General features: G+C 46.4%; 1 protein-coding gene across 2 annotated transcripts in view; it reads right to left on the bottom strand.

Moving 5' to 3' along the window:
* The window catches only part of BLOC1S1 (biogenesis of lysosomal organelles complex 1 subunit 1), a 164,873-nt gene that overhangs the window by 15,372 nt on the left and 134,478 nt on the right, over positions 1-15,023 (bottom strand). For both annotated transcript variants that reach the window (XM_069653725.1, XM_069653724.1), the window contains one exon: positions 1,256-1,388. In XM_069653725.1, the coding sequence (XP_069509826.1) occupies positions 1,256-1,388 (133 nt within the window). The remainder of the gene's footprint in view (positions 1-1,255; positions 1,389-15,023) is intronic.

Below are 15,023 nucleotides of genomic sequence, written 5' to 3'. Positions count from 1 at the left end.
CCTCACACATGTTGGCGGTATGTGAGTTTAGGAAAGAGATTGTTTGCGGCAAGCTCATCCTTGGGGTCCCTGAGATCCCTCAAAGGAAGGGTGAGCTGACATAGCCGGTCCCCGCTTAGATGGGAGCTCATGCCAACAGGGGAATCCTAGGGTAAATGTTTAAAGATTCAAAGTGTTTAATAAAGGCGGTAACCAGTTGAGATTCCTATACACAAAATCCACTCATGTCTGTGGCCATTAGTCCTAAGAACTAAGGGTGTAGCCCATCTCCTGTTTTTAGAAATTTTATTTGGCAGGTGCAGCGCCCCTCCCTACCCAGTGGGCTTGAGGGGTGGGGGTGGTGGTATCCATGGGAACTGTCCCTGCTCCGGGGAAGGGGAAGAGCGCCCATTGCACGGACCAGGGTCGGGAAACAAGGGCTACAAAAGCCTACATTAAATCAATTCTAAATTTTAACATTTGACAAATATTTCTATGAAAGTAATTTAAGAAAGTATATTTTTGAGAACATAAACACCAATGGGCTTTGTGCTCATTTAATTTGTCAATCGCAACACTCACACTAACAATGAAATCTCTGCAAACCAGATTCAGGTGTGGAGGGCGTGGGTATTCATAGTCTGAGTGGATTGGTAAATGCTGGCCCCACGTGACGCATACAGGAAGAACAGCCTTGGTTGCTTGTCAGAGGTGGTCCCAGCCTACTGAAAGCCCTGGTAACATAGACATACAGAATATTTTGGCATGCACAAACAGATAATCCACAACTCATATAGCAATCAATTAGACTGCAGATAAAAAGCAGCGAGTCAGTTGCATCCAGCCTGCCTGTCCTATACCCTCTCTGTCTAGCTATACACATATAAATACAGCTCACCAGCCACCACTGAAAAGCCAAAAACAGGTGAAATGAGGAAGGCTTTGTAGCAGGGGAAATCGTGAGGCAAATGTCCAACTGCAGCCCACATATTTCAGCTGCCTAGAATGCATGACAAAGGAACTCAAAACGTTCTGCTTCTCAGTATCCACATGTTGCAGGCCTGCTGCGGCTCACTGCAGATTGGGCATTATAAAAGGAAGGCTTTGGCCGCCTTGCCCCACCCGGGGAGATACAACTGCTCTTGAATGGGACTAGCCCCGGTGGATGCGTGTGATGGTAACACAATGGAGGAAGCAGCAGTGGTGGAGGCAGCAGCATTGTTGGTGTAAACATTGGTTTTGTTGGGGTGCAGTGTAGGTGGGGAGCAGTACTCACTTTCAATGCCTGGTTGAAGTTCTCCACCATGCCAATCCACTGGCCCGTCTGTTTGGCAAATTGAGCGGCCTGAATCTGCAGCGTCTTCACTTCATGGTCAAGCTTCCTCTGGTTGACATAGGCCTGGGCCACTCTAGTGGGAGAGGAAAAGGAACGGCTGCTTATACATCCTCATGACACTTTGGGTGAGTGAAGGTGGAGCTTCCATCACACAGAGCAGATACAACTTGAGAAGGGGATGCTTCACTTACACACAGCAAAACACAGCCTGGGCAGGGTATACAAACTCACACACACTGTCAAAGCCATGGCGAGCATCGTATGGTGCACGCACAAAGATATAGCACATGCAGCAGGGCAAGCTTCAATAGCAAAAGGCAAATCGTTTGTTAACCATACAATTCTCCCTCTATAACACCCTCATAGACATAGAACAGTGAGTTAAAAAACATACATGTACCAAATACAGTATATACGTTGTCCTTTGTGGGTTCCAGAATAGAATGCTACATTATTGTGAGGCTAGAGAATTTTTCTGTGAGTCTCCGCAGATGCCCAAATGTTGTCCCTGGTGTGCCACAACATACGACGAGGACAACCAACGAGACGATCCGGTAATGGAAACAGAAGAGGCAATCAGGGCTGTTTTTTATATTCAGGCTCAGAATCGCAACAACTGGGACGAAGGGGCAAAACCAACCCGGAGCGGGAATCGCTTCTGATCAACCTCTCTGACTACCAACCCTCCGTGGCGGAACAAAAAGTGCTGAATAAAGGACTAGGCTATGTGATCACAAAAGAACATGATCCCTTCGAGTTCCGTGTGGAATTCAATAATCTACTAAGAAAGATCCACCTGTGAGAATTTTCTTGCAGAGGAACCTAACACAGGCGGTGGGAAAATGATGAACCACACAGGACTACGGAATCCTTCCACTTTCTGCCCTCCTGTTAGTAGTTTCTTTCCAGAATCCTTGGTCTTTGAAAAAAAAGAGTTAACGCCGACATAGCAACTCTAGAGGCGAATCACCAAAGACCGTTTCAAAACCGGACTAGAGCTGAACAAAGTGCGCTAAATTGACTGGCTAATAACCCAGCTATTATAATTAAGAAGGCTGATAAGGGTGGTGGAATTGTGGTGCTTAATCGGACTGACTACATCACTGAGTGTGAAAACCAACTCGGTAATAGTCACTATTATAGACGACCGAAAGAAGACCCTACTAAAGAACTTCAAAGATTGATTACAGAAAAAGTCACCAAGGCCAAAGACCGTGAATGGATTTCCAGACAAGAAGCAGATTTTCATTAATACTAAACCTACCATTCCCATCTTTTATGCTCTACCTAAGGTACATAAGACTCTTACTAAACCACCTGGCAGACCGATTGTGGCAGGTATTAATTCTGTTTTGGAACCACTATCTACTTTTGCTGATCATTACCTGAAAGGCTATGTCCAGAAGATGATTTCATACCTGAAAGATTCTAGAGACGTGATAAACATCTATGAAGATCTCAATTTCAACCCAGAGACCTCCCTTTTATTGGGTTTGGACATTGTGTCACTCTACACCAATATACCGCAACAGGCAACTTTAGACGTGGTGGAAGAAATTTTACTGAACAGATTGGATCAAGACCCTGTACCCACCTCCTTTATAGTGTGGTGTGTGGACCTTGCCCTTAAAAGAAATTACTTCGAGTTCAATGGGACTTACTACCAACAAGTCGAAGGTACGGCTATGGGGGCCAGTATGACCCTGAGCGTTGCCAATTTATACGTGGAAATGTTCGAGAAGATCCATATATATAGCGGTACTAATCGATTTCAATCTAACATCAGAAAATGGAACTGCTATATTGATGATATTTCGGTGATATGGGAAGTGACAAGTGAACAAGCTAATGAATTTGCGCCGTGGCTCAAAAATTTGAATCCCCATCTACAATGGACTATGACCCTAGGGAGAGAAACCATTGACTTCCTCGACGTGACGATTTTCCACTCTAACAGGATTTGAAAATTGAAACCTTACCATAAACCGACAGATAAGAACTCCCTGCTCGAGTATACTAGCCACCACATAAAAGATCTATGGGATAATTTACCGTTTGGCCAATTTTTGCGTCTTAAAAGGAATAGTTCTAATAACGGCACTTATGAAACAGAAGCAACCCTGCTCAGTAATAAGTTGAAACAAAGGGGCTACCCCAAAAAAGGCTGCAAAGCGTGCATTCAATGACAACAGAGAGGCACTATTGGAAGAGAAACCCAAGAAACCAAAGGATGAGAGACTTGTCTATGACAATACCTTCACGGACCAAAGCCTAAAAATCAAGAACATGATTGCTAAACACTGGAAAATCGTTGAGACTTCTAAAACCCCTCTACTGATGCCTCCGTTTGCCTATAAAAGAATTACCACAATTGGCAACAGAATAAGTGGAAGACGATTAAAACCACTAACCAGCAGTACGTCTAATCTGACTACGCTCTGGGGTTTACCACCAGCCAGCGGCCACTATCCTTGTGGAGCATGCAGAGTTTGTAAACTTACCAGTAAAAGCAAAGAGATTGACGTAGGGTTGCCTAAACCATGGATACAAAGAAACCTTACGAAGTGTAATACTGATTATGTGGTATACTTAATAAGATGTGGATGTGGCCTCCCCTATGTGGGGAAAACCATTCGCAAGGTCAAAACACGCATTATGGAACATGGTAGCTGTCTTAAAAATAAAACTGACAACGCCCCGATGGTTAAACATTTCACCCAGGCTAACCATGGATACGAAGACTTGACATGGACTGTACTCTTGACGCTGAAAGGAGGGAATTCACAAACATTAGGAAACAGACTCCTGAGGAAAGAACAAGAAATGATCTATAGATTACAGAGTGTTACTAAAGGCATGAATGACTCTGTAGAATGGCACAAAATCTGCCAATAGGAAGGCTTCATCTGAACCCTATCTGAGAGCATTAGATCTGCCATTTCTCTATTACATTTTATGTATACTGGATGGTAACCTGAAGGGTACACCGATATAATTTTGTGACCTCTAAACTGCAAAAATTAAGGATACCGCCCGATACATGATAATTGAAATAGATTTAACATGTTCTATTTCTGTAAATCACAACGCTCTATGTTAATTTTAAGGGTATACTGATATGATTTTGTGACCTTCACACAGCGAAAGAAACACACCTCCTGATACATGATGATTGATATGTATTTGACATGCTTGATCCCTGTATATCAGAAAACAATGACGAGTACCTAAATACTGATGTTGTGTTCATGCAAATTTAACAATATGGTATTATTCTGTGATCACCGTGACATAATGTGTTTTAGAGTACTTAATTTTCTGGATATCAGAAAATATTGACGAGTACACAAATACTGATGTTGTGTGTAAGTGAATTTAACAATATGGCATTATCCTGTGATCACCTTGGTATAATGTGTTTAATAAGATTGCACTCTTAACATTGCGTGGCAGAGCTTGTACCTATAGTTGTACTGCTGAGATCTGCATAATACAGTAAAGGACTACCCTTCTCAATAGGGCTAGATGTGACTGTACCGCCCCTGCAGCGTATTTACATCGGGTGTAATTTTACACATTTTTGACAAATTATTTATTTCTGTCCTTATCTTCATTGTTATGCCATTTGCAATTTTACGAGCGTAGTACGCTTGGGAGCGCTATACCTGACTCCATCTCAAGATGGCCGACAAGCACACACTTTTATCCTTCTAAAGTTAACCAAAATGAATACTATTGAATACAGTAATATTAATGTCATCCGTTACTACAGGATCTGGAAACACCCTAGGTTCGAACAGTATACAAAAGCAGTATTATTTTTGTTACCTAAAATGTATTTCTTTTCGAGTTGATGAGCTTTGGAAGCAGTGATGAGTGGGTATTTCATCAGCTTCATACCAAACCCGACAAAAGCAGAAAAACTAAGTTCAATGGAGGGAAATAATTCTGGTACCGTAGAGGAGTTCCTAAATAAAATGCATTGAGCTGTGACAGGGACAGCGTCAGGGCCTTTCAAACCTTTCATGTCAATTGGACCCACCCCAGCAACAGTCCCTGTGTTGCCAGTCATCAATTTTGTAACACTGCAATATATTAATTTCTCTATTTTTGTTCTGGGGGCTTGAAATGGGTGCTTTGCAGTGCTCACTGTGTTTTCTCTTCCCACTGGATATACAGAAGTGTTATTTTATAGATACATATCCATTTGGAAAATGGTGTGCTGTATATGTGCAATTGAGGTGGTAAGTGATTTTTTATGGCTGGCTAGTAGTTTGCAACTTGAAATGTTCACCCCTGTATCCTAAACCGCACCTAGTTCTTAACACATTTTTAAGCAACAGATGTTCATGATAAGACCAGCAAATGATAAGAGTATCTGTGTAAAGTAATGTCTAGGAAATTGTCTGAGTACCAAGCATATGAAGAATACCATACATGGGATCTCATGTGCTGCAAAAAAGTACTGTTTAACCTATTATTTAAAAATAATTCTCACGGGCAAAACCCCCTAAACCCTTCTAATTGATTTAAGGCTCACTCGCTACGCTTGGTTGCTACCACATTTTTATGGTAAATGTTTATTCCCAGCCCTGCCCATTTATAAAATTCACCAGCCGTCACTGGAAACACCAATTTTTCTACAAAATCCATAGCTCCACTACTATTTTTCCCCCACTTCGACCACTGGGTGGTGGGTAAAAGGTAGGTAATACTAACTTTTGTCCCAGATGAAAATCTGATCTAATCTTAGGTAGGAATAAAGGTTTGACCTTAAGGACGACCTTCTCCTTAAAAAAAAAAAACCCATAAAAGGTGGTTTAGAAGATAGTGCTTGCAACTCACTCACTCAGCGTTAATGCTACTAACAAGATGGTTTTGAATATTAGTAGTCTTAAAAGGACATTAATGGAGTGGTTCAAATGGTGTACACATGAGAAGTTTCAAAACAAGATTAAGGTCCCAAATGGGAGCTTGAAAAGGAGATGGAGGGAACACGTTAGTGAGCCCCTTTAGAAATTGTACTACCAAAGGAATTTTAAAATAGGACGTTTCCTCAGAAGAGCGCTTGAAGATGGAAAGTGCCTCCAAATACCGTTTAATGGTTACAACTTGGAGCCCCAGATTGGCTAAATGAGGCAGAAAAGATAACACCCGTGGTGCTTTGCATAGAAAAGGATCCACATTCTTATTGCTGCACGAGCTGCACAATTTGTTCCAACAGCAGCAGTACAAAGACTTTGTTGCTGGCCTTTTGGCCGAAAGCAAGATCTCCATTACGTCATCCAGGAGGTCCCAATCCTTGTATCTCAACCTCTTACAAACCATGCATGAAGGTCGAGTGTGTTGACCTATGGATGGAGAACCCTACCCTCCTCTTGCATGTCCACCGCCTTATTCTACACTCCGGCTGGGTGAAGTTCCTATAAGGAGATTCCTTCTTGTATTGCCCAGAACCAGAGCTGCATTGCCTCCCTGCATAGTGTAGTGATCCTACGCCTCTCTTTTGTTGAGGTAGTAAATGGCCACTGTGTTGTCCGTCATTATCAGGACATTCTTTCCACGTAAAGAGGGCAGCAGCCTTCAGCGCAAGTCTGATTGCTTTCAGCACCAAAAGGTTGATATGTAGTTTGGACTCCGATGGAGACCAATGACCGCCGATTGTCAGATCGTTGGCGTGGGTTCCCCACCTCATGAGTGAGGGATCCGTAACTACCGTTATCACCGGCCATGGTTGCCCAGAAGTTTCTCCCTTCAGAATATTTTTCTCACAAGCCCATCACAGGAGATCCCTGTGGAACCTTAAGTAGGTCTGACATGTTGCCAGAGAATTGAGACCATTGTGTCCTGAAGGAATCTCATTCTCAGGCGAGCCTCTGGCACCAGGAAAATGCAGTATGCCATGAGGCTGAGCAACCTCAAGAAGTCTAAGGCCAAGAGACGCTGGGCACTCTGAAATTTGGTGACCATCTGCAGAATGTGTTGAGCCCTCACCTCGGGTGGCAAGGTTTTTCCCAAGGATGTATCCAGTAGAGCTCCGATGAATTGGATCTTTTGAGATGGTATCATATGGGACTTCTTGTAATTGAGGGATAAGGGAGGAGTCCAAGATCGGTCTCAGTCCTCTTTCCTTCCTGGATATTAGGAAATATGGAGAATTCAATCCTTTGTTCCTCTCCGTTACAGGTACTGGCGCTATAGCACCTTCCTCTAGCAGGGTCAACATTTCTTGCACAAGGAACAGATCTGGAACCTTCAAAAGAATGGCGACCCGGTGGATGGTTCTGAGGTCTTTGAATGAAGGAGAGGCAGTAACCTGGGCTACGGTTTCTAATGCTCAAGCATCCAAAGTATTGCCTCACCATTATTTCAGATGCTGAGACAGTCTGCCTCCCACGGGGCGATGTGGTTGTCGTGAGTCAGAAATTTTCAGGCGGTTGAAGCAACGGCTGATGATAAAGATGCCGCCGCTTGGGAGGGCTTTGCACCTCTCCCTCGTCCACCATGAGGGAATCTTCTGTGGCCTCTTTGAGCAGCCATTCCTCTCGCTCTTCCAAGAAGGTCCACTGGGGTGAAAAGGCTTAGGCTGCCTGATGGCAGCACCTAGAGACTTGGCTGCCACCATCGAGGTCTGCAGCTTCTCAAGGCTTTCATCAGCCTTGCTGCCAAAAAGATGAGACCCGTCAAAAGACATATTATGGAGTCTAGACTGCACGTCCGGTACAAATCCAGACTGCCTTAGCTACGCAAACCTGCGTATCACGGTGCTTGCTGCAATGGCTCTGCTGATACTGTCAGCAGAATTCAAACCTGACTGTAGAGACTTGCACATGGCCTCTTTCCCATCTTTTACAATGGCCAGGAAGCCATCACTTTCTTCCCCTTCGAGAATATGCTTAGCTGCCATGGATACATGGTCCCATAAGGTACATTTTGCAAGGGCACATGTAGAGTTGGCAAACTTGAAATGTATGCTCCCAACAGAAAAGACTTTCTTTGACCAGGCATCTATACGCTTATCATCCCAATGTGGTGGAATGGTCGGATAGGCAGCTTGTTTGGAGGTAGAGGTTGTAGCTTGCACCACCAGGCTTTCAGGAGTAGGGGGTTTAGACAAACAGATTTGAGTCACATCTCTTGATTCTGGTGCTTCCAAGTTTGCACTTACTCTTTTTTGTAGAGCAACATGAAATGGTAGGATTGGATCACTTTGAGGCCCTTTGTCCAGGATATTCGTTAGGCCTGCTCCATCCCAGAAAATCAGTGACCTTGGTCATTAATTGCCTGTAAGAGGCATCTGCGTGATCTGCCGGGTCTGGCTTGCCAAAATCCATTTCTGGAGAGGTGTCCACCCCATTGGCCGATTGTAAATGATCACACATGTCCTGCATCCTAGACTCCTCCTATATAAAACTATCAGGAACATTAGGTGTGCCATATTGTAACCCAAAAGGAGGATTATTGTCGTTTGAAGGCTCACAATCTTCATAAATTTGACGCGAGAGATTTTAAAAAATCCTTTCTTGACAATGGTTTAAAGGATTTTTGAATGTCCAGTATAGGCGTCGATGGCTTTGAGCCAGATGCTGATGGAGTCGTTGCCAAACTTGATTTTGGCTTTGATGACATCAATGAAGTCGGTGTCTTGGACGCCGATGGCGTCGATGGTTTCGACGTGGACCTTGTCCGTGATGGATTCTGATGACTCAACGGAGGCTTCGATGATTTTTCATCGACTTGAGGTCTCGACGGCCATCGAGGAACATCTGGCCTTCGTCCCGGGCTTGAGGGCGTGCAGGATTTGGCTCTAGCCCTTTCCTTACCGGCTTTAGAAGGTGTGGTAGGAGCATGGCCTACTTGCTTCGAGGGCGCCTGTCCCTTGAAAATGTTTATAATTTCCAGCCTGAATGATTCCCATTCAGCTAGAGTAGAGGCCTTAATAGGGCAAGTTATGCTCCTCTCCAGAGAGGAGTCGGACGAGGAAGACGAAGTAGGCGATTTATGATGCCCTTGCTTCGATTTTCTCATCGACGACAAGGAGTGGTGAGAGCCATTCCGTGACCTAGACCGTTTAGTTTTCTTCCGTTGAGGAGAGTCGCCTCTCGCTTTGTCAGAGGAATGTTTTTTCGACAAGTGCAATGCCTTCCTCATGTGATGAATCAACTTCCGGGGCACCAGTGGTTCAGGAATGAATATCTGTTTCTAAAGCATCAATCAACCCCACATCTATAGTACACCAGAAGGGATCCGAAAAGATTGGAATACAAATACATTTTAAGACCTCCTTGTCGAATTTTGGTAAAGTGGACGGAATGGCAGGCTTATCTCTGCAAGGTCGTGGATCGTTAGTTAGTTGTAACACAGCGAAAATACAATTATTACCCAATGATAAAAGGGACCGTCCAGTTAAGGTTGTATTCAAATATCTACTTTATTATTACTACAACAGACAGTTCTAGTATACTACAACTACAACCCCACTGTAAAGGAACACAGAGGACAGACAGTTTCACAAAGGAAAGGGATGCAATCTGGATACGGACAGGAGGGTAGTTGGTAAAGTAATCAGTCTTATAGTTCAAGATTATTTGGTTTCAACACCAAAGGGGCAAAGGGTCGTAACTGTCTCTAGGGGCTTTTTGAGAAGGGCCAGGGGGACAGAACGACACTGTACCTGGTTCTGAAGAAGTTCTTGGTGCTCAACAGTGTCGAGGCAGTTCCAGGGAGCTTTGCAGCCCGTGATGCAGTTAGTGATGGGAGACAGCTGCTGGTACCTGTCAGGATTGAGATCAGAATCCGAGAGGACCCCCAGCTCCAATATGACTGCTCTGAGACAACCAGAAGATCTGAGGTAGGTGGAGTGTGTACTGGATTCCTGGCTGCACAAAAGTGATGATAAGTCCTTCAAATAAAAAACTGAAGACAAGGCGACAGAAGAATCCACCAGAGAATGGAGGCAGAGACAGGATACCAACAAGCAATGAATGAGGAGCAGGGATCCAGAAAACAAGATGGGAGAGTACCAGGACAAAAGGAAACGAGAGGGGGGAGAGCGGGAAGAGGGAAACCAGGAGTGCTAAAGAACCGGAGTGAGACTGGAGCACCCAGGCACAGGGAAACCAGGTTACGAGAGAGAACGCTCAGCGGCGGCGGAGCAAAGAATGAACATAAACACTGCAGAGAGCATGCACGGGTAAGGGGCATAGGTGGAAATACCTAAACACATTTTACCCCTAGGGGAACGAAGCGTTGCAACGCGCCGCAAAGAAGCACTGGTGTGAATATAAAGGGGAAAGCCGGCGACCAGGGTGAAAACAGCTTGCGCGCTGCGGCACGTTGAATAAGAACTACTGGTCACTTTATTGGCGGAATGTCCAGCACCTCCATAGGCGCCACAGAAACACGGATGTGACAGTACCAGGCGGCAGGCAGTTCTGCAAGCGAGGCTGGACTGACGTCTGCAGGCTGTCCGGCACGGCGGCTTAGGGCCACGAATCGTTGTCTCTGTGCTGGTTGGCGGATCTGGAATGCTGTTCGAGGCTTCTCGGCTGGCTCTGGCGACTGCGGCGTGACAACAGCCAGCAGTGCAGCCGGATGCAGTTTGGGGACTCGACTGTCTCGAAATTGTCCTTAAAAAGATGGACGCTGGATAATGCTTGTGTGGCACTCCTCTTAGCTTCTTCCCATGGCTCGTGTCCTTTCAAGGCAGATGGCCCAAAGCTCAGGAGGGTGTTAGCAGGCAACAGCCTTGTCCTTTGTCCAGAGACTCTTTGGCACTTCCCACCTAGGAGGCTTGCTGTCAGAACCTACCAAGGCATGCTGTGTGCTGGCTGGGTACCGGTTAGGGAGCTGCTGGATGGGTCCTCTGAGTCCGGTATCTCCCTCTGTTCCCTGAGGCCTTTGATGGACCCACAGCTGTCAGCTACACATGACAGGGGAGGGTGGCACTGGTAAGCTGTGTCCACCCAGAGTGAATGACTATTTTTCTGCTGTGCGGTAAGAGTGGAAAATATGTGCAGGAATGGCCCCACATATTTTCCGGAGGTTGATCTCCCATCATTCACTCTTTTTAAATAAACAAAAAATCAAATAGCCTGTGAATATGGTCGAATTACTCATACTAGTCGAAGGAGATTTTTTGAGGGGTATACCTACCACCAATTTCCCTTTACGCTCCTTCAGAGCTTTTCCTGTCATCGATTGACATGACCGACAGGCCGAGGTCTTGTGCTCCACACCAAGGCACCACAAACACACCTAATGTGGGTCTGTCAGCGTCATTTTAGCGCTGCAGTCTTGGCATTTCTTAAACACGGTCCTAGGGGTTGTCGAAGCTGAAGACGAAAACGTTTTATCTACTAAGAAGTAAAAATATGTAGCGTGCGTAGTTCATGAAGCGTTAGCTTACTCGGAAAAACGGAACTTAAGTCAACGGGCACTGCATGTTCCATATATACACCTTTGATGATGTCATTCTCGAGACGGAGGCTCTCGAGGGACATCAAGTCAACTGCATCGACACACAGCGCCTTCTGGCGAAAATAAATTCCGAAGCAGCTGAAGCTGTATATAGGAGATATAGATGAGGAATCTGTGGGAGGAACATCCAGTCGAAAGAACGTTACTAGGGGTAAGTAACTTGCCCGGGGGTTGCCTGTATTGTTGTTGGGAGGGATCTGTGAGCAGGCATGGGGCAAGAGTGTGCTTACTTATCCCTGGGATTAAGGAATCCTGTGCGAGTGCGCTCGCATATTGCGCTGCTGGTCAGGTGGGGCTGGCTGTGGCAGGGCTGGCTGGGGCGGGTAGCTAGGCGAGACCTCGGGCCTGTCTGCAACCTTGAATTTGAAAAATATTTGCACATTGTGTTTTGGGCGGAGTTAGTCTCATTCGCGTAGCTCAGTAGGCCATCCGGCAGTATCCGTGGGTTCCTTTCTTTGCAATCTGCACACGCGGATGTTGGTTTTTAACCCATAGCAGCGTGGCTTCACCCCACATTCTTTTGTTTAATTGTGCGGTATTACAAATGGGGTGTGCAGGTTCTGCACTGCGTGGCTGCAAGTTACAGGGGCACATTCCAAAATAAGGCCTGGTCTAGGAGTTAACTGGGTTGCAAACAGAATTTAAAGTGCGTACTGAAAGAAAAAAATGAAACAAAAGGAGGGGGTTTTGTTCTAGGACTAGATATGTGACAGAGATGGATCCAACAAAACTGGTAGCTGTGATTGCTCTGCTGCGGGGCAGAGCTTTAGAAGTGGTAATCGGAGCACTATCAGAAATGGCTCCTCCTGTGAGGGGTGAGGGGCAGGAGTGAATGGGGGTGTTCTAGGTGAAAATGTCTTTTTCATAAAGATCTTTTAACCCAAAAATCGATTTCGAAAGACCACTCCTTGACCGCACAGAACTTTCTTTCTAAATGGAACTGTCACACCCCTTTGACACACACAAGTGTGCGCAAGCACTGACAGGCACTAAAGGGCACGAAAGCAGTTGCAACTGTGTACGGGCAAGTGTGTGTGTGTTGCGTGTGTATGTTGGTTATTTTTTTGTTTGTTTAATTTCGGGGAGTGCTGAGGGAGGGGAGTTCAGGGGGTGAATCGCCCCAATTTTGAACAAATCCCGTTGGGGCAGGGTTGGGGATGGTGGGGTTGGGGATGAGGGTGAGGCAATGTGGGTTTTTGCTTTTTGTAGGCTGGCCAAAAGCGGCCAAAAAAAGAAATATTTCTGTTGGGCGACCTACAAAAAGCGAAATTATCACATAGAACCAATGGGGGTTATGGTGAGGGGGTGCCTACCACTACATGGGCCGCCTAAAAAATGTGGCACTTACTGCTGCTTTCCCCCTGGCTAAGAAGAGGAAAGGGGGCACTGTATTGGTGCCCCCACCAGCACCATTGGAAATAGTAGTTATAACTACCCCCACACCCATGGCATATAACAGGCACGGGGTGGGGGGCACCGGGAATACAGAAGCACTGAGCTCAGTGAGCCAGGGCAATCCCCAGGTGGTGGCCGGTAGGGTCGGGACGCCTGTGGGGCAACTTCCCTCAGGTTCACCACAAGCTCAGGATTGGCCCGCCCGACGCCATGGCAGGGCATCAAAGGGTTGCATTAGGGAACGAAGGAGGGCCTCTGAGTGGCTCTTGGGAGATGAACGGTTAGCAGGGTCCAGGTTACTGTTGGAGTCCCAGTTGCCTGGCCCCTCAGGACGAGGCATGGGCTGGTCCTTTGGGGCCAATATTGGGGATCCCATCAATAACCTTGGTTTTCTCCAGCAGGGCCTGGAGCTCCACGGACAGAGGGGCCCCTGGTAGTGGGAGCACTGGGGTGGCCCCAGAGGCAAGCTGGGCCACGGTGTTCCCCAGCAGTACAGCCTCTAGGGGTGGCATCGGGCCATGGAGTTCAGAATAACACAGGGTTAGGGGCCCCGGGTGGGGCCTCTCTGGGGACACCTGGGGGAGCAGGGGCAGCCTTAGGAGGGGCAGCAGCAGTGGGCACAAACCCACAGGTGGCGTTAGTGGAACCACAGAGGAGAGAGTGTCGGTTAGACCAGGTGTGCCCACAACAGGGGCAGCGGTTATTGTGCCAACGGTCGGGCAGGCTGTAGCAGCCTCCACCCCATTATAGGCAGCAATACCAGGTATAATCACATGGCATGTGCCACAAGATACTAGGGAATAAATACGGAAGTAAAAGTATGTCGACATGTTTTCCCTGCTGGATTACAGGAGGGTGGAGGTGATTAAGGACCCCAAGGGAGAATGAAAAGACAGAACGTTTTTTGTGGAAAGACCCTTGGCTAATTGGGCAACAGGCTTTGCAATATATATTCTCTGCTTATTACTTGAAAAATGTCCGAAACTCCACCAGAAACTACCGTCTTCATTTGGTGCTTTCCATTTATCATGATTGTGCATTCTGGGCATGATTGGTCTATGATGAAAGGTTCAGAAGTGTCAAGGCAGGAAAAGTATTGTTGGATTGGGGGACCAGGGCAATGGGTCTATGGGCTAGCTGCACAGCAGTGCACACAGCATCTATCTAGTAAGAAGGACTTGGATCAGTGTGGAAGAGTGGTAAGTGCATTTCAGAAAGTGGCAGACACTTTGGGGGTGCCCCGAGCCGCAGAGAAAATGGAGGGCCCAACAACATTGCTGTGCTTCCTGGAGTTTGGGAATGACTGCGAGTTGGGGGACAAAGTTTGTGAATTTAGGGAGGCAGTGGCAACCCGTTTTAGGTCTAAGAAAGTGACTTTGGGGCAGCTTCAGAGCATGGTTGGGAAAATGAACTTCACGTTGAGGATTATCCCAATGGGGAGACCGTTCTCCATGGCAATTGTGGAAGCCATGTCAGGATTGACTAAGGTATATCATCACACTAGGTTGTCCAATCAGGTGAAACAGAACCTGGTAGTTTGGGACGAGTTTCTCAATTTTATAGGGGTCCAGGTTTGGCCATCAGAGGTGGAGAACAGTGCTCAGTTGGGGCTCTACACGGATGCCGCAGGTAGCGTGGGGTTTGGAGCCACACTGGGTAACAAATGGTGTGGGCAGCGGCGGGTCGCCGGATGGGCTGAGAGTGGGCTAACCAAGAGCATTACATTTCTGGAACTGTTTCCAATAGTGGTGGCATTAACTATATGGTGGGAGGAACTGAGGGGCAGGGATGTTCTGGTCCAACTGCATGTCAGTAGTCATTAACAGCCAAAGAA

Source organism: Ambystoma mexicanum, chromosome 3q (genome assembly GCF_040938575.1).
Source record: "Ambystoma mexicanum isolate Mex_15411 chromosome 3q, UKY_AmexF1_1, whole genome shotgun sequence".
Lineage (NCBI taxonomy): Eukaryota > Metazoa > Chordata > Amphibia > Caudata > Ambystomatidae > Ambystoma > Ambystoma mexicanum.
The sequence above is the reverse complement of the archived record's forward strand: the minus strand, read 5'-3'. Positions and strand labels throughout refer to the sequence as shown.